This window comes from Nerophis ophidion, linkage group LG06, assembly GCF_033978795.1.
Source record: "Nerophis ophidion isolate RoL-2023_Sa linkage group LG06, RoL_Noph_v1.0, whole genome shotgun sequence".
In the NCBI taxonomy this organism is placed as follows: Eukaryota; Metazoa; Chordata; class Actinopteri; order Syngnathiformes; family Syngnathidae; genus Nerophis; species Nerophis ophidion.
Genome location: NC_084616.1, coordinates 17953992 through 17974765, shown reverse-complemented (window position 1 = coordinate 17974765; position 20774 = coordinate 17953992). Strand labels below are relative to the sequence as shown.

Sequence of the window (20774 nt, the reverse complement as noted above, 5' to 3'; positions counted from 1 at the left end):
GCAACCCTAACTCTTCTGGGCTGTCTTTCTCTCTGGCACTCACCGATGGTGGACGCTCCCCTTTCCTCTCCCTTATCTCTCCTGCTTGCTTCTTTGTTTTGTCTTGTCTCAACTTTCTTGTTGCCTCTTTTTGCACTGCTCTCCAAATCTAAACATTGGAACTATTTAACTCCTTAATATTTGCACCTGGCTCGCTGACAACAAGCTATCCATACACTTGGGTAAAACGGAATCCATCCTATTTTCGTCCCATATCAACCTTAAGAAAATCAGTGACTTCACTATAAAAGTGGGTGACATTGTTATCACCAGGAAAGATGAGATCACCTACCTAGGTTCCATTCTAGAGGGTAATCTTTCCTGTGATAAAATGGCAACCGAGGTAATCAAAAAGGTCAACCAAAGAACGAGATTCCTCTACAGAATCTCCTCTCTGGTCAACAAAAGCACCTTGAAGATTCTAGTGGGAACTTTCATTCAACCCTTTTTCGATTACGCTTGCACCTCCTGGTACCTCAGCACCTCCAAAACCCTCAAATCTAGACTCCAAACATCCCAGAACAAGCTAGTCAGGTTTGTTTTAGACCTCCACCCCAGATCACACCTCACTCCAACCCACTTCTCCAAAGTGGGCTGGCTCAGGGTGGAGGACAGAGTAAAACAACTTGCACTGAGCCTAGTCTATAAAATCCGCGACACCTCCCTGATACTGAAGTACATGTCAAACTACTTCCTTAACGTAAATGACCGCCATAACCACAACACCAGGGGGAGCTCCACAAACCATGTTAAACCCAGATTCCGATCTAACAAAGGTCTTAACTCATTCTCTATCTATGCCACATCAATGTGGAATGCACTCCCAACAGGTGTAAAAGTAAGTGCATCTCTATATTCCTTCAAAACCGCTCTAAAACAACCCCTCCAGGCGACTTCAATCCTTTACTTATACCCTCCTCCATTCACATCCCATCTCCCCGGATTGTAAATAACCTAATGTAAATAATCAAATGTACTTCTAATGTCTTTACTTGTTCTTATGCTATATGAACTCACTATGTTCTCTGCTGGCTGTACATACAGTATTTAGTCAGCCACCGATGGTGCAAGTTCTCCCACTAAAATGACAACAAAGGTCTGTAATTTTCATCATAGGTACACTTCAACTGTGAGAGACAGAATGTGAAAAAAAAATCCAGGAATTCACATTGTAGGAATTTTAAATAATTTATTTGTAAATTATGATGGAAAACAAGTATTTGATCAACCATTCAAAGTTCTCACTGATGGAAGGAGGTTTTGGCTCAAAATCTCACGATACATGGCCCCATTCATTCTTTCCTTAACACGGATCAATCGTCCTGTCCCCTTAGCAGAAAAACAGCCCCAAAGCATGATGTTTCCACCCCCATGCTTCACAGTAGATATGGTGTTCTTGGGATGCAACTCAGTATTTTTCTTCTTCTAAACACAACGAGTTGAGTTTATACCAGAATAGATACATGGATGATACAGCAGAGGATTGGGAGAATGTCATGTGGTCAGATGAAACCAAAATAGACCTTTTTGGTATAAACTCAACTCGTCGTGTTTGGAGGAAGAAGGATACTGAGTTGCATCCCTAGAACACCATACCTACTGTGAAGCATGGGGGTGGAAACATCATGCTTTGGGGATGTTTTTCTGCTAAAAGGACAGGACGATTGATCCGTGTTAAGGAAAGAATGAATGGGGCCATGTATCGTGAGATTTTGAGCCAAAATCTCCTTCAATCAGTGAGAGCTTTGAATGGTAGACCAAATACTTATTTTCCACCATAATTTACAAATAAATTCTTTAAAACTCCTACAATGTGAATTCCTGGATTTTTTTTTTCACATTCTGTCTCTCACAGTTAAAGTGTACCTATGATGAAAATTAAAATCATCATTTTAAGTGGGAGAACTTGCACAATCGGTGGCTGACTAAATACTTTTTTGCCCCACTGTATCCAACTAAGTCAGACCTACACTGTTTCAATGTCCATTTCTCTTTCTCTGTTGATGCAATTGTTGATGACTGAAGTGCTGATATCAACCAAAGCTCCACATCCCACCCCCGGATTGTAAATAATGTAAATAATTCAATGTATATACTATGATGATTAACCTGTGTGATGACTGTATTATGCAGATTTTTTATCTTAATGAAGATATTAAATAATCCTAAATGAAATATAATGATTTGGTTTATATTATTGTATATACTGGGTCATAAAATCAGTGTCAGTTGAGTCGGGCCATAGGTTGCCTGTAGGGATTTTTAATGTCCAGCAGATGTCAGTATTTAGTCACACAGTATCAATACAATTTTGCAATGTGTCGAAACGATACATTAAGCCTCATCAACCCATCACTAGTATATACTATGATGATTAACCTGTGTGATGACTGTATTATGCTGATAGTATATATTTGTACCATGAATTGATTGATTGTCACCGATTCTGTTCATAACTTTTATGGACAGAATTTCTAGGCGTTGAGAGGTTCCGGTTTTTGCAGATGATGTAGTCCTGATGGCTTCATCTGGCCGGGATCTTCAGCTCTCACTGGATCGGTTCGCAGCCGTGTGTGAAGCAACCGGAATGAGACTTAGCACCCCCAAGTCCGAGTCCATGGTTCTCGCCTGGAAAAGGGTGGAGTGCCATCTCCGGGTTGGGGAGGAGACCCTGCCCCAAGTGGAGGAGTTCAAGTACCTAGGAGTCTTGTTCACCAGTGAGGGAAGAGTGGATCGTGAGATCGACAGGCGGATCGGTGCGGCTTCTTCAGTAATGCGGACGTTATACCGATCCGTTGTGGTGAAAAAGGAGCTGAGCCGGAAGGCAAAGCTCTCAATTTACCGGTCGATCTACGTTCCCATCCTCACCTATGATCATGAGCTTTGGGTCATGACCGAAAGGATAAATCACGGGTACAAGCGGCCGAAATGAGTTTCCTCCGTCGGGTGGCGGGGCTCTCCCTTAGAGATAGGGTGAGAAGCTCTGCCATCCGGGAGGAACTCAAAGTAAAGCCGCTGCTCTTCCACATCGAGAGGAGCCAGATGAGGTGGCTCTGGTCAGGATGCCACCCGAACGCCTCCCTAGGGAGGTGTTTAGGGCACGTCCAACCGGTAGGCCACGTGGAAGACCCAGGACACGTTGGGAAGACTATGTCTCCCGGCTGGACTGGGAACACCTCGGGATCCCCCGGGAAGAGCTAGACGTAGTGGCTGGGGAGAGGGAAGTCTGGGCTTCCCTGCTTAGGCTGCTGCCCCCGCGACCCGACCTCGGATAAGCGGAAGAAGATGGATAGATGGAATTGATTAATGTGGACCCCGACTTAAACAAGTTGAAAAACTTATTCGGGCGTTACCACTCAGTGGTCAATTGTACAGGATATGTACTGAACTGTGCAATCTACTAATAAAAGTATCAATCAATCAATCAATCAATAGTTCTGAGGAGGTTGCAGTACAGTGTTTCGTCCAGCAGGGCGCCTAGAGTCTTTGTCCACACTGACAAATAAACACACCGTTGGGTTAAAAAGCGTGTTCTTGTAAAGCGCCCACTTGTGTAAAAAGTTCCACTGAGTGTTCCAGCTACTTTTTGCCGGACGCCGCAGCTTCCATGTAAGTTATTTTTATTATGATTTTTTAGCGTGTATTTGCATGAAACAACACAATGTTGACGACTAGCTCTCGGCTAGTTTGTTAGCGCGTTAGCTAAAGTTGGCTAACTAGTGTGACTCTTGTACAACTTGTGAAACCTGCTAACTAATATTATTTTAAGTATATTATTCTTATAACCTCTGAAATTGTACCTCGGTAATATAGTAAGTGAATATAACAACGTGAGCGTCAAGTCAGTTAGCTTAGCATGTGTTCGTCGGACCTCTTTTTAAAGCCTTCACTCCGCCGACGTCAAGACGACGTCAGCGACTTGTCTCAAAGTGCTTTAAAGTATTGTTCTAAGATCTTTATACTCTACTAATTGATTCATAGAATGTCACCTTTTTCAGGACATACGTCTATCTTCGCCGCTGTCGCCTGCTATCGTCCATGTTAGCAGCTAGAACGTTGGCGTAAATGCTGTTGCCTGCAATGGACCTGTTGGACCCCCAGTACCTGGACAAGGTGAACAATAAGGTAACAGCAATGGACCTGTTGGACCCCCAGTACCTGGACAAGGTGAACAATAAGGTAACAGCAATGGACCTGTTGGACCCTCAGTACATGGACAAGGTGACCAATAAGGTGCCTACAATGGACCTGTTGGACCCTCAGTACCTGGACAAGGTGAACAATAAAGTGCCAACAATGGACCTGTTGGACCCTCAGTACCTGGACCAGGTACCTACAACAGGCCTGTTGGACCCTCAGTACCTGGACCAGGTACCTACCATGGGCCTGTTGAACCCTCAGTACCTGGACAAGGTGAACAATAACATGGGGAGACTTCACTATGCAGGTGATATTCTCAAGCTTTCAAACCTCTTTGTGCGACTACTTATTTGTTCGTTGTTTTGTTCTGATAAACCTGAATGTCAATTGCCATGATTGAATTTAAAGGCCCACTGAAACCCACTACTACCCACCACGCAGTCTGATAGTTTATATATCAATGATGAAATATTAACATTGCAACACATGCCAATACGGCCTTTTTAGTTGACTAAATTGCAATTTTAAATTTCCCGGGACTTTTTTCTTGAAAACGTCACGGGCTGTTATGAATATGAGCGCTGCACACACACACAGCTAAAAGTCGTCCGCTTTGACGGCATAATTACACAGTATTTTGGAGATCTGTGTTGCTGAATCTTTTGCAATTTGTTCAATTAATATTGGAGAAGTCAAGGTAGAGCAATGGAGTTGGGAAGCTTTAGCCTTTAGCCACACAAACACACGGTGATTCCTTGTTTAAAATTCACGGAGTTGAAACTTTACTATGGATCACAGTGGACATGGATCCCGACCTCTTGTCAACCAGCAGGTTTCGGTGAGAAAATTGTGGTTAAAAAGTCACCACTTACCGGGTATCAGCTGAGCTTGCGCCTCCCGTACAGCTGCCGTCGACTTCCCCGAGACACTGTGCGTCAACACCGGGCCGTGGACGTACACTTCCGACTATCAGGTACTTTTAAACTCACTTAAACACTAGCAACACAATAGAAAGATAAGGGATTTCCCAGATTAATCCTAGTAAATGTCTCTAAAAACATATGAATAATTTAGTCAGTAGTTTAGTCGTGGATGTACACTGTATAGTGATGAATCCAATAAACATTTGATTTGAGCGATACGGACCGAGAAAACGACGATTTCCCCATTAATTTTTTGCGAGGACAAAAGATTCGTGGATGAGGAAAGTGAGAGTGAAGACTAGGAAAAAAAAAAAAAAAACTAGATGGCACAGCGATTCAGATGTTATTAGACAAATTTACTGGGATAATTCTGGAAAATCCCTTATCTGCTTATTGTGTTACTAGTGTTTTAGTGAGATTATATGGTCATACCTGTACAGCCTGAAAGTCGAAGGGGTGTGGCCACGGGTGTGGTGACTGCCAGTGTCTCTGAGGGAAGCCACGATTCTCGACGAGGCGAAGGCAGCCAGTCGGCCGGGCTGAGATTTTTTATTTTTTTCCTTCCAACAACGGTGGAAGCATCCGACAGTCGGGGGCGGCCGGTGGGAGGAGGAAAGAGAGTCGCAGCTGCCTCTTTGACAGGTCCAGGAGGAACGACGCAAGCTCGTTGCTCATGTCTACGGTAAGAACCGACTTATTACCACAAATTTCTCACCGAAACCTGCCGGTTGACATGTGGTAGGGAACTTTGTTTGCTCGACCGCTCTGTTCCATAGTAAAGCTTCACCGTCATCTTTCGGGAATGTAAACAAGGAAACACCGGTTGTGTTTGTGTTGCTAAAGGCGGCCGCAATACACCGCTTCCCACCTACATCTTTCTTCTTTGACATCTCCATTATTGAACAAAATGCAAAAGATTCAGGAACACAGTTGCCCATAATAATGCGGAATTATGTGATGAAAAGAGACGACTTATAGCTGTAAACGGTGCTGGACCAAAATGTCCTCTATAATGCGTGACGTCACGCGCACCCGTCATCATAACGCAACGTTTTAGCATGATACTTCCACGCGAAATTTAGAATTGTAATTTAGTAAACTAAAAAGGCCGTATTGGCATGTGTTGCAATGTTAAGATTTCATCACTGATATATAAACTATCAGACTGCGTTGTCGGTAGTAGTGGGTTTCAGTAGGCCTTTAGACATAAAACATGAATATAAACAAACAAAACACAATGATCCGAGTGAGATTGGTGGTATGTAAACATAGTTAATCATTTCAACAATTTATCCATCCATCTTCTTCCGTTCATCCGAGGTCGGGTCGCGGGGGCAGCAGCCTAAGCAGGGAAGCCCAGACTTCCCTCTCCCCAGCCACTTCGTCCAGCTCTTCCCGGGGGATCCCGAGGCTTTCCCAGGCCAGTCTTCCCAACGTGTCCTGGGTTTTCCCGTGGCCTCCTAACGGTTGGACGTGCCCTAAACACCTCCCTAGGGAGTTATTCGGGTGGCATCCTGAGCTCCTCCTGGATGGCAGAACTTCTCACCCTATACCTAAGGGAGAGCCCCGCTACCCGGCGGAGGAAACTCATTTCGGCCGCTTGTACCTGTGATCTTGCCCTTCGGTCATAACCCAAAGCTCATGATCATAGGTGAGGATGGGAACGTAGATCGACCGGTAAATTGAGAGCTTTGCCTTCAGGCTCAGCTCCTTCTTCACCGCAACGGATCGATACAGCATCCGCATTACTGAAAACGCCGCACCGATCCGCCTGTCGATCTCGCGATCCACTCTTCCCTTACTCGTCAACAATACTCCTAGGTACTTGAACTCCTCCACTTGGGGCAGGGTCTCCTACCCAACCCGGAGATGGCACTCCACCCTTTTCCGGGCGAGAACCATGGACTCGGACTTGGAGGTGCTGATCTGATTCAACAGTTTAGTCAGGTTAAAATTGGTTTAACCGTTGTTTGTCATTTGTTGTAGGGCTGGGCGATATGGCCTTTTTTTAATATCTCGATATTTTTAGGCCATACACGATATATATCTCGATATTTTGCCTCGGGCTTGAATTAACACTTGATGCATATAATCACAGCAGTATGGTGATTCTATGTGTCTACATTAAAACATTCTTGTTCATTTTGCATTAATATGTGCTCATTTTAAACTTTCATGCAGAGAGGGAAATCACAACTAAGTAAATTGACCAAAACTTTATTTATTAAACAGTGGCACAAACATTCGTGTCATTTCCAAAACAGAAAGTGCAAGATTGTCAGAGACATTTTAAACAAGCTATAAGTGCTTTTTTGTGAATGATGTAACCAAGGTGACATATCAAAACAACACTAAATTAAAGTGTACTTTTTGAACAGAACACCATTACAATAGTTTTAAAACAAATAAAGTGCACTTTTGTGCATGATGTCGCACAAGATATTTCCATAACTGTCAAATAAAAATGACATATCAAAACAACACTAAATTAAAGTGTACTTTTTGAACAGAACACCATTACAATAGTTTTAAAACAAATAAAGTGCACTTTTGTGCATGATGTTACACAAGGTATTTCAATAACTGTCAAATAAAAATTAGTTGCGTAACAGGAATTCAAATAGTGTGTCCTCTGCTATGTGGTAGGTTACTGCAACAAAGTGCATGAAAAAGTATTTGGAGATGTGCAGCAAGCAACGCACGCTTAGGAAGTTGAATTATTCTACTCGTTGGGGAGGTCACCTGAAATTTGTTGTTGACAATTTTTTCATACGATATGGAAAAGGTTGCTTCGGCAGTTTGTTGGTGTGGCACCGGCCGGAGATGTTGATGCAGAGTTTCAAGCACTCTTCGTTCTCTAGCGGATTACTTTTCTAATGATGATACATTAGCAATGCTGCTACTTTTTGTAGCAGCGCTTTTGCCGCATAAATATTGAACATATTCCTGCCTGAAGCCAAACCACCCCCGGACGATGGATCCCGTGCTGTTTTTCTTGGTAATTAATTCTTACTCCATTTGTTACCAGATTTGCGCCTTCTTTCTCGTATTACCACCCGCATCTCACCGTTAGCATCACAGCTAACGTTACCATGTCGCTACCACTCTGCTCTGTGTAGCGTGTGACGTTGCACACATGACGTATGTAAGAAGGTGCGCTTGGTTTACGTCTGAGAAGCAGAGGCAAGAAAGAGTGGGAAACGCATGCAGTGTAATTCTCCGCAGCTAAAAGCAACTGCGTGAGAATGTATACCCGAATATCACGATATTGTCATTTGCTATATCGCACAGAGACAAACCCGCCCGCGATATGTTGAGTATATCGAGATATCGCCCAGCCCTAGTGTGAATACTCTTTAGGTCATAAGTAGTCTTGAGTTCAATCCCGGGCTCTGGATCTTTCTATGTGGAGTTTGCATGTTCTCCACATGATTGTGTGGGTTCCCTCCGGGTAGTCCGGATTCCTCCCATCTCCAAAAACATGCACCTGGTGTAGGTTGATTGGCAACACTAAATTGGCTCTAGAGTGTGAATGTTGTCTATCTGTGTTGGCCCTGTGATGAGGTGGCGACTTGTCCAGGGTATAACCCGCTTTCTGCCCGAATGCAGCTGAGATAGGCTCCAGCAAAAGGGACAAGCGGTAGTAAATGGATGGATGGAAGCCTGAATGTCGATTGCCATGACTGAATATTAACAAACAAAACAAAATGATCCGAGTGAGATTGGTGGTGTGTAAACATAGTTAATCATTTCAATAATCTAGTCAAGTTAAAATTGGTTTAACCGTTGTTTATTGGTCATTCGTTGTGGGATGATGTTTTTTAAGAAATGATCGATTTTGATGCCATTATCGAATCCTTATCCAACCGATTCCCTATCGATTCTCTTATCGAATCCAGATAGGTTGTTGTATATTGAAAATAAAACACAATACTTGGTTGAACCAAAGCTCACTTTTATTTTTTATTTTTAAGGAATACATTAAAATAAACAGATTAAACACTGTCCTGGTCTCTCTGGCTGTCATGAATGTCATCATCTGAAATTGGATAACATTATCTTATTTCACATCTTGCAATGACTAATTTATTAGACAGACCTGCAAACTTTGTAGTGGTGTAGGCTACAAGATACCGTTTAGGTTATCAGACACATACTAAAAGGCTAATGTTACCGTTAGCCACTGACTATGCTTAGGTAACGTTAGGCTAGTTAACATCACTGCAGTCCTGGTTGACCTAAGAGGTAACAATATTTTAGCCGGAAGGCTACAAGTGAGCAGATATGGAAATTAACCGGCAACAATTAACGTTAGGTACTCAATGACACTATCACTGGGACTGCAGGTTGAAGCAGAGGAAGAGGGGCGTGCTTCGTCTTCTCTGTCGCTGCTTCTCCATGTGTCGAAGACACGACACGTTTCTCTAACATTCAGGTTATGTACGGCCTGAGCATGTTTGTTGTACTGCTCCCCTTACAGGAAAGCAAAGCCTGGCAATATTTGAAGATAGCCATTTCCACGTCGTATTTGTTAGTAAAGTGAAGCCATGACTTGGAGCGTTTTTTCCGGTCCATTGTTGTTGCTGCTTCTGTAACTGCCACCGAATAACTAAGCTACGTCATTTCCTGTGACGTCCCACAAGACATTTCCTGTGACACGGGATTAGTTCCCAAGGATTTGAATAAAGAACAAAATATTTTTCTTTACTATAGTGGCTTCGATAACAGGAACCGTTTCTCAAAAAGGGATTTGAATCCATGGAATCGGTAATTTTCTTATCGAACAATCGGGAGAACCGGTTTTAGAAACATCATCCCTAGTTATGCCAGATCACTTTTACTTTCAATACTTGTTTAATTTGTTTACACTGCAACATCGCATCATTCACAATCCTTATGTAAGACAAGACCACATGTTTTTCTTTTTTTTTTTTGGAGCATTCTATATCATAAACATCAACAAAAGTCAGCTCACAATGGAGCTAATGTGAGTCGATCTATTCCGCCTTTAAAGCTCTCTAAAAAAAAAACACCCAAAAACCTCCGTCTAGGTTTTATATACATGCTGTAAATATAGATGTAGTATTTAGTAACATTCCTAATAACATGTAATGTTCACATTTTTTCATCATACTGTAAGTATACATGTAATGCAGTAACATTCATAAAAACATTCAATATTTAACATTTTTCATCATACTGTAAGTATATATGTAATGTATTAACATGTAATATTTACATATTTTAATCATACTGTAAGTATACATGTAATGTAGAAACATTCATAACATTTAATATTAAAATGTTTTCATCAAGCTGTAAGTATATATGTAATGTAGTAGCATTCATAATATGTAATAGTTACATATTTTCATCATACTAAGTATATATGTAATGTAGTAACATAACATGTGATATTTACGTATTTTCATCATACTGTAAGTATATATGTAATGTAGTAACATTCATAATAACATGCATATTTACATATTTTAATCATACTGTAAGTATATATGTAATGTAGTAACATTCATAATAACGTGTTATATTTACATATTTTCATCATACTGTAAGTATAAATTTAATGTAGTAACATAATATGTAATATTTGCATATTTTCCTCATGCTGTAAGAGTATATGTAATGTAGTAACATTCATAATAACATGTAATATTTACGAATTATGATCATTTTAGGCATTCAGCGGTGTAATAATTTTACAGATGCATCACTGTGCTCACTTTCCCTTTAACAACAACAAGACTACTAAACATGGCAGACTTGATGAGAGAAAAAAAGGACTACTTTGAGACAAACGATGATCCAGAAACTTCTATTTTTGAGCCTGAATATAAAGAGGATGTTCTACAAAGTTTTAGAAGCTGTGTGCTAAACACATGCAGCTTTAGTCAAACACTAAGCATCACGTAGCAGTATTGCTAAGTGCTAAACAAGATTTACAAACATTATAAAATAATTGCTTACTGTACAACGTCTGCTCTCACTGGGAAATGAAAATAATTGTATTTATATAGCGCTGAAACCCATTATCTACATATTTAAGCTACACTTAGACCAGTGTGGGTTGCACTTAGAGCAGGTGGGTAGAGTGTCTTGCCCAAGGACACAGTGGCAGTGGTTAGGATGGCGGAAGCGAGGCTCAAACCTTGAACCTTTTAAGTTGCTGGCATGGCTGCTCTACCCCCTGGATAAAGACTGATGGGATGTTTATATCTTCCCACTTACATGAACAATTCCTCATCATCCTCACAAAGGGTTAAAAAAAAAAAGGTGGTCGCAAACAAACGTCCTTTCGTGTCTTTTTGGCAATCTCTGGGTGTAAATTGGATGTCAAAGTTGATCAACTTGTGGGTTTGTGTCCACAACCTTCTACCATCCCGGTGAGAGGCATGATTTATAATCAAGAAGTAACATTCACCAACTCAGAGGTGATGCAGCAGCTCAATATGTCAACATAGCAGCATAAGCTAGTTAACCTCTGCTAAAAGTATTCCCTCTGTTAACAAGCCTGTAATAACAATATTACTAATACTTGTTAATGTTCAGGTCACGATATGTAAATGGAGTGTTGTTGGTGCTTTTTCTATGTTGTTTAAGCTCTATGTGTGTACTAGTATACTCCCATTAGCTGCATTGTTAGCCACCGAGAACAGGCCAATTATTACAAAAGACATTACGTAAAAAGACAAAAAAACGTGTTCTTGTCCCACAATAGTATTGTGAATCCCATCCGTTTTCTATTGCTTGTCCCTTTTGGTGTCGCTGGAGCCTATCTCAGATGCATTCGAGCGGAAGGTGGCGTACACCCTGGACAAGTCGCCACCTCATCGCAGGGCCATGCATTTAAAAAAAGTTCAGTTCTCCTTTTTAAAATGAGAGGTTTATGCTTGGCAGTAATAATAATCCCTGCATACTAAGGGTGTAACAGTACATATAAATCTTGGTTCGGTACGTACCTCGGTTTAGTTGTCATGGTTCGGTTCATTTTCGGTACAGTAAGAAAACAACAACATATACATTTTCTGCTTATTTATTTATTTACCAACTTTGTAAACAATGGCTTTATCCTTTTAACGTTGGGAACACTATAACATTTTCTTCCCAATAATAGAAATAGATCTGTGCGTGATGGATGTGAGCCACCACTAGGCTGATCAGTGCAACAGCAGGCAGTCATGAAGGCTAAGGATAACAATAACATTTATGTACACACAAGGTCCATTGCCAGGGTTAATGTGGTCAACATATATAAAATAAAAACAAATTAAAACTAAATAAAATAAGGCTCAGAATTGGTTGCTTAACAAAACCATTCTACATATAAAGTGCAACATTAAACTGCTACAAGTTGTTGCTCAGTTAAATAAAATGACAAAACTTTTCTTCTACATATAAAAAGTACAACATTAATCAGTTTCAAGTCAACTCAGCCTCAGATTACCGTATATTACCAAATAGTAGAAAAAAATGCAATGTGGACTAATAAAACAAAGCTGTTTTTTTTTTCTTTCAAACTGTCATTGCTCAAAACATAAACATATGTAGAGTATATGTAGAATATATTTATATTATTTATATATTATATATATATAATATATGATATATATTATTTATTATTATTCTTGTCTATTGTGAGTGAACTGTTGTGTTGAATTTCCCCCAGGGATCAATAAAAGTACTTTCTATTCTATATTATTGAATCAAAATCAATGTTATTATGAATTATTGACCTATCCAAGGTTCCCATTACTTCACATCAAATATTCCACTAAGAAAAATATTTTTGGTGGAAGATTTTGCAAATTTGGTAAATAAGTAACCCAAAAAATTATAATTTGTTTTCTTACTGTACCGAGGTACTTACCGAACCGAAATTTTAGTGTACCTTTTACACCCCTACCATGATGATAATAGTAACTTAGATTTATATCGCGCTTTTCTAAACACTCAAAGCGCTCACAGAGAAGTAGGACTCAACATTCATTCACACCTGGAGGTGGTAAGCTACATCTGCCCTGGGGTAGACTGACGGAAGCGTGGCTGCCAGTTTGCGCCTACGGCCCCTCCGACCACCACCTATCATTCATTCATCATTCATTCACCAGTGTGAGCGATGTCAACTATTGATATTTAATATTGTAGTGGACCCTATGTATTATTCTGCCGACCATGATGTCAACTATTGATATATTAGTGGACCATAAGTGTTATTCTGCGCCTTCTCCTTCCCAACAGAAGAGTCCAGCTGCATGTCCAACATGAGCGCACCACCCCCTCTGTGTCCAACTATTGATATTTAGTATTGTAGTGGACCCTCCGTGTTATTCTGCTGACCATGATGTCAACTATTGATAGTTAGTATTGTAGCGGACCATAAGTCTTATTCTGCTGACCATGATGTCAACTATTGATATTTAGTGGACCATAAGTGTTATTCTGTGCCTTCTCTTTCCCAACAGAAGAGTCCAGCTCCATGTCCAACATGAGCGCACCACCCCCTCTGTGTCCAAGCAAACGGAAGTACGGCGATGAACAAAAGGACCAAATCAACTGTGATGACGACCACATGAACAAAATGAGCAGATTGTTTGCAACTCATCTGTAAGTTGTGTCAACTCTCACTGAGTTGATGTCAATATTTAGATGTGATGGAGCAGGTCCGCAGGTGTCAAAGGTCGCCTTCTTCTTGTCCTTGCCAAGGTCCCGCCCTTCTGCTGGAGACAAGCGCAATGAGCACTGGAACGCAAGCCAAAGTGCTGTGGAGCACATTGGTGCTTCCGCCAACGGTCTCCATGGCAACCGTCTGTATGCTTCCATTTCTGGCTATGCTGTGGACCAGCCTCTGGCTCTGACCAAAAACAGCTTTGACAGCGCGGTTGGAGGCGGAGAGAGGTCTGTTGTTGAACGGCAGCAGGTACGACACACATGTCCACCTGTGTTATTGACCAAATAGGGACAAAGCTTGTAGTACTTTTCACTTTTGTTTCCATCTGTAGAATCGCCCGTCTGTCATCACTTGCGCTCCTGCAAGCAACCGCAATTGTAACCTGTCTCACTGCCACATGAACGGCTGCTCTCCGAGCCCACCCGACGATGGAAGGAAGAACAATGGTGAACATTCTCCTTGGAAATATCGCCTAGACAGAAGATGACACAAATGATAGTGCAATAAATGATCAACATTGGAAGATTATATAAATAGTGCAGTAAATGATCAGCATTAGAAGATTATACAAATAGTGCAGTAAATGATCAGTATCAGAAGATTATACAAATAATAGTCCAATAAATTATATGCATTAGGAGATTATACACATAATAATATAATAAATTATCAACATTAATAGATCATAAAATAATAGTGCAATAAATGATCAACATTACAAGATTGTACAAAAATTGTGCAATAAATGATCAACATTAGATTATTCAAAATATAATAAATTATCAACATTAATAGATCATAAAATAATAGTGCAATAAATGATCAACATTACAAGATTGTACAAAAATTGTGCAATAAATGATCAACATTAGATTATTCAAAAAAAAGTGCAATAAATGATCGACATTAGAAGATTATACAAATAATAGTGCACAAAATGACTAATATGAGAAGATTATACAAATAATAGTGTAAAAAATGATCAAGATTAAACAAATAATAGTTAAATTAATGATCAGTATTACAAGATTATACTAGTAGTGCAATAAATGGTCATTATTAGAAGATTATACTAATAGTGCAATAAATGGTCATTATTAGAAGATTATACAAATAAAAGTGCAATACATGATCAACATTAGAAGATTATACAAATAAAAGTGCAAAAAATGATCAACATTAGAAGATTGTACAAATAAAGGTGCAATAAATGATCAACATTACAAGATTAAACAAGTAATAGTGCAAAAAATGATCAACATTAGAAGATTATACAAATAAAAGTGCAAAAAATCATCAACATTAGAAGATTATACAAATAAAAGTGCAATAAATGATCAACATTACAAGATTAAACAAGTAATAGTGCAATAAATGATCAACATTACAAAATTATACATATTATATTGCAATGAATGATCAACATTACAAAATTATACATATATTGCAATAAATGATCAGTATTAGAAGATTATACAAATAATCGTGCAATAAATAAATGATCAACATTACAAGATTATACAAATAATAGTGCAATAAATAATAAATTATCAACTTTACAAGATTAAACAAATAGTAGTGCAATAAATGATCATCTGCACAAGATTATACAAGTAATAGTGCAATAAAAGATCTACATTAGAAGATTATACACATTGTAATTAATTAACAGTATTAGATGATTATACAAAGTGCAATAAATGGTCAACATTAGGAGATTACACAAATAATATAGAGCAATAAATGATCAGTATTAAAAGATCATACAAATAATTGTGCAATAAATGATCAACATTAGAAGATTACACAAATAGTGCAATAAATGATCAACATTAGAAGATTACACAAATAGTGCAATAAATGATCAACATTAGAAGATTATACAAATAATAGTGCAATAAATGATCAACATTAGAAGATTATACAAATAATAGTGCAATAAATGATCAACATTAGAAGATTATACAAATAATAGTGCAATAAATGATCTGTATTTGAAGATCATACAAATAATGGTGCAATAAATGATCAATGAGAAGATTAAACTAAAAGTGCAATAAATGATCAACATTACAATCTACAAATTATAGTGTATGATCAACATTACAATATTATACAAATTATAGTGTAATAAATTATCAGTATAAGAAGATACTAATAGTGCCATAAATCATCCGTATCAGATTATACAAATAATGCAACAAATGATCAACATTAGAAGATTATACACAGAATAGTGCATTAAATGATAAACATGGAAGATGATACAAATTGTAGTGCAATAAATGATCAACATTAAAAGATTATACAAATAGTGCATTAAATGATAAACATTGAAGATTATGCAAATACTAATGCAATAAATGATCAATTTTAGAAGATTATACAAATAATAGTGCAATAAGTGATCAGTATTAGAACATCATACAGATAATAGTGCAATAAATGATCAACATTAGAAGAATATACAAATAATTGTGAAATGAATGATCAGTATTAGAAGATTATACAAATAAGTAACACATGATAAAACATAGAACTGTTATTATTCCAATTGACATATTGCAGATTAAAATATTTGTGGTCAAAAAATGGTTAGCTTTGATAGGAAGTTGGGTGTTGTGTATTTCACCACAAGGTGTCACACTTACCTTGTGCATGTGATGTTGCATATGTCAACAAAACATTCATTCAAAATCTTCTGAGGAACTTGTGTCATGTTCTCTCATATCCCATCCAGAAAGAAGTGGTGTATCATTTATGAGATGACTTAACGGTTTTTTGTCTGGACTGCCACAGTTTGCGATCCTGTGATCGAGGAGCACTTCCGTCGCAGCCTTGGCAAAAACTACAAAGAAGCCGAGGCGGCCGCCGACTCGATGTCCAACTCGGTGTCCATTACAGGCTCAGTGGACGATCACTTTGCTAAGGCGCTGGGAGACACCTGGCTCCAATTAAAGGCCAAAGGTCATCAGGCCCCAGAAGAGGATCCATAAGGTGAACAAATGTTCCAATCACTTTTATGTCCACCGTTCTTGGTTGGCATGAACAATAGGAGACATGCAGCCTTCTGGACTTTGATTGCCTTCTGACAAGAATCCTCCACAGTTTTAGCTGAACAATCTTAAATACATATATGTATTTTTGTACTGTTAATGACAACACCACAACAATGTTTTATTACAGAGCTGTTTGTTTCAGGGCTGACTTTCAGACTCCAATCGGATTCTTAGATTGAACTCAAATCTATGGCGTCGTTTTTGTTTTTTTTAAGAGCACAGTTATTGGCCATCCCCACAAAGATGACTTCTTCTTTGCGCTTTTTCCTCTTCAGAAAAAAGGCTGAAGCATTGAGGTAAATATTGGATGGTTTAGTTGGAAGCCCAAGCTGGTAGTTGGAAGCCCAAGCTGGTGTTTGAACAACCTCCCATCATCACACTCGCTGTACGAAGGATGAAGTGATTCAATATTCAACCAACAATTCTACTGTTTTCTCGCATAGACAGAAAGCCCTTCACTTTTTCCATCAGCCTGCAAGCCTCACATTTTAGTTTTGGCTGAAGGCATGCCATCTTTATTCCTCATTCTGTAGTCATGTCTTCCCTGACGATTATACTCACTTCTACCAGTTTAATGGCTTTGAAGAAATATTGCATTTTCACGAAATGCAATCAAGACGTTCTAGAAGAACTGGATTCACTCCTGTTAACGGTAACTCAAACGTTGGCAATAACTCTAAAGTTGGAGAAGCCGGCAATAACTCGAACGTTAGCCTGTAACTCCAATGTTGGCTATAACTCAAACGTTAGTGGCAACTCAAACATTAGCAGTAACTCCAACTTTGGCGAAGTTAGCGATAACTTCAAGATTGCCAATCACTCGAAAGTTGCCTGTGGCGGCGATAACTCTAAAGTTACCGATAACACCAATGTAGTGGTAAATCAACATTAGCGGTAACTTCAACTTTAGCAGTAACTTCAACATTAGTGATAACTCCATTAGCGGAAACTCCAATTTTGGCGATCACTCCGAAGGTGGCAATAACTCAATACGTTAGCGTTAACTTCAATGTTCGGCGATAACTCCAATTTTGGCGATCACTCCGAAGGTGGCAATAACTCAATACGTTAGCGTTAACTTCAATGTTGGCGATAACTCCAACATTGGCGATCACTCAGAAGGTGGTGATAACGCAAACATGAGCAGTAACTCCAATGTTGGCGATAATTCCGAAGGTGGGGAAGCTGGCAATAACTCCAATGTTAGCGGTAACACCAACGTTGGTGAAGTTGCTGATAACTCCAGTGTAGCGGTAAATCAACACTAACAGTAACTCCAGTGTAATGGTAAATATAATTAGCGGTAACTCCAATCTTAGTAGTAACACCAAAGTTGGTGAAGTTGGCAGTAAATCAACATTAGCAGTAACTCCAATGTTGCGGTAAATCAACATTAGCCGTAACGCCAATTTAGCGGTAAATAACATTAGCGGTAACGCCAACGTAGCGGTTAATCAACATTAGCGCTAACTCCAATGTAGCGGTAAATCAATATTAACGGTAACTCCAACGTTAGCGCAAACACCAATGTTTGTAAAGTTGGTGATAACTCCAATGTAGTGGTAAATCAACATTAGTGGTAACTCCAATGTAGTGGTAAATCAACATTAGTGGTAACTCCAATGTAGTGGTAAATCAACATTAGCGGTAACTCCAATGTAGTGGTAAATCAACATTAGTGGTAACTCCAATGTAGTGGTAAATCAACATTAGCGGTAACTCCAAGGTTAGCGGTAACACCAATGTTCGTAAAGTTGGCAATAATTCCAATGTAGTGGTAAATCAACATTAGCGGTAACTCCAACGTTAGCGGTAACACCAATGTTCGTAAAGTTGGCAATAATTCCAATGTAGTGGTAAATCAACATTAGCGGTAACTCCAATGTAGCGGTAAATCAACATTAGCGTTAACACCAATGTAACGGTAAACCAACATTAGCGGTAACTTTAATGTAGCGGTAAATCAACATTAGCAGTAACTCCAATGTAACGGTAAATAACATTAGTGGTAACGCCAACGTTAGCGGTAACACCCAACGTTAGCGAAGTTGGCTGTAACTCCAATGTAGCGCAAAAATCAACATTAGCGGTAACTACTATGTAGCGGTAAATCAATATTAGTGGTAACTCCAATGTAGCGGTAAATCAACATTAGCGGTAACTACAATGTAACGCTAAATCAACATTAGCGGTAACTCCAATGTAGCGGTAACATCAACATTAGCGGTAACATCGTTAGCGGTAACTCCAACGTTGAAGTTGGTGATAGCTCCAATGTAGCGGTAAATCAATATTAGCGGTAACTCCAACGTTAGCGGTAACATCAACGTTAGCGGTAACTCCAAGTTGTAGTTGGCGATAGCTTCAATGAAGCGGTAAATCAACAATAGTGGTAACTCCAATGTAACGGTAAATCAACATTTGCGGTAACTCCAACGTTAGCAGTAACTCCAACGTTAGCAGTAACTCCAACGTTAGCGGTAACTCCAACGTTGAAGTTGGCGATAGCTCCAATGTAGCGGTAAATCAACATTAGCGGTAACTCCAATGTAGCGGTAACTCCAACGTTAGCGGTAACTCCAAGTTGTAGTTGGCGATAGCTCCAATGTAGCGGTAAATCAACATAGGTGGTAACTCCAATGTAACGGTAAATCAATATTTACGGTAACTCCAATGTAGCGGTAACTCCAACGTTAGCGGTAACATCAACGTTAGCGGTAACTCCAACATTGAAGTTGGCGATAGCTCCAATGTAAATCAACATTAGCGGTAACTCCAATTTTAACTCAATGTTGCCGAAATATAAAGGACATCATTGAAGTGGAAAGCATGTTTCAAATAGCTGGATTCTATCAAACTTTGCTCTTTATGAAATATTTACTCAGAATGTATTTGTGTGTAACAAAATACTCACTGCTGGTACAGTTGTACTCCATATATATTTTTTCTATCAGGTTGCCATTTTGGCACGGAGTCCTTCAAAGCACAGCCTCTGGAAAGGTTGTCCAAGGCAAGGCAACATTGCGATACATGCTATTTCTTCACTCGCGACTGAACGACTAAATCCGACTTTCTGTCAGCGTTGAATATTCCCGGCAGGCTGGATTAGTTTCATCTCGCCTTTGACGCGTCTACAACAGGCAGTCCGGTGCTTAGTTGCAAGTGTGGTGTGACACAACTAGGAGATGTGGTCCACCTAGTTTTCTTATATACCTTCAGAATAGACCTTAGTTTCTAAACTCTGACTGCTAGAATTCCACCTAGCAACCCCCTTTTCTTTCCTATTGGTTCAGCTGTTACACGCTTTCTTGTCTTCATATTTGATTGTACTCCTACGTGACCATCATTGCGCCGAGCGGAATGATCCTATTATGTATTTGTTTGCATTGCGAGTAGCGTACTCACATGTAGCGTGGACGTTTCTTATCTAACCATGCATTTACACTTGGATGACGTGATGAGCGTGCAGGAACACATCTGGACCTCAGCCGAGTGTCAAAGGTCTACGTTTATTGACTTGTTTGACACAAGCTCGCATGTGTGATGATATTATTTAATTGCTCAGAGATGTGTCGCCCTCATGATGATACGTTTGTACACTTGGCTCCGTATTTCTCTGGAAGAAAAAAATGCCACTGTTTTATAAAGAATTGTCTTCCAAATAAACAGAAAACCTCACTTGTGGATTTCTTCCTCGAAACGATGAGCCGTCTCCAGGCTGACCTTTCTATCGTTACGGTAAGAGCCTGTGATGAAGAGCCTGCTCTTGCTTGTGTAACAGCACTTCATGCAGCAAATGACTTGTCGTTGCCTACCTCAAGACAGAAAAGCTCTCAGACTGATTTCATGTTTCGACTCTGCACCAATCTTTTGACAGACACGCTGGAGCTTAAAGGCCTACTGAAACAAGATTTTCTCATTCAAACG

General features: G+C 39.5%; 1 protein-coding gene across 2 annotated transcripts; it reads left to right on the top strand.

The window, feature by feature from the left end:
* Positions 1 to 3496: 3496 nt before the first annotated feature.
* On the top strand, positions 3497 to 20525 carry LOC133554314 (transcription cofactor vestigial-like protein 4). Of its 2 annotated transcripts, none has more exons than XM_061902899.1 (6): positions 3497 to 3648; positions 4038 to 4486; positions 13586 to 13724; positions 13824 to 14037; positions 14120 to 14234; positions 16588 to 20525. In XM_061902899.1, the coding sequence occupies exons 2-6, from the start codon at positions 4105 to 4107 to the stop codon at positions 16782 to 16784; spliced, it is 1047 nt and encodes a 348-aa protein (XP_061758883.1). In that variant the 5' UTR covers positions 3497 to 3648; positions 4038 to 4104; the 3' UTR covers positions 16785 to 20525. The 2 variants fall into 2 exon arrangements, with proteins under 2 accessions (XP_061758883.1, XP_061758882.1); XM_061902898.1 differs by having other exon boundaries at positions 13583 to 13724.
* Positions 20526 to 20774: the final 249 nt, after the last annotated feature.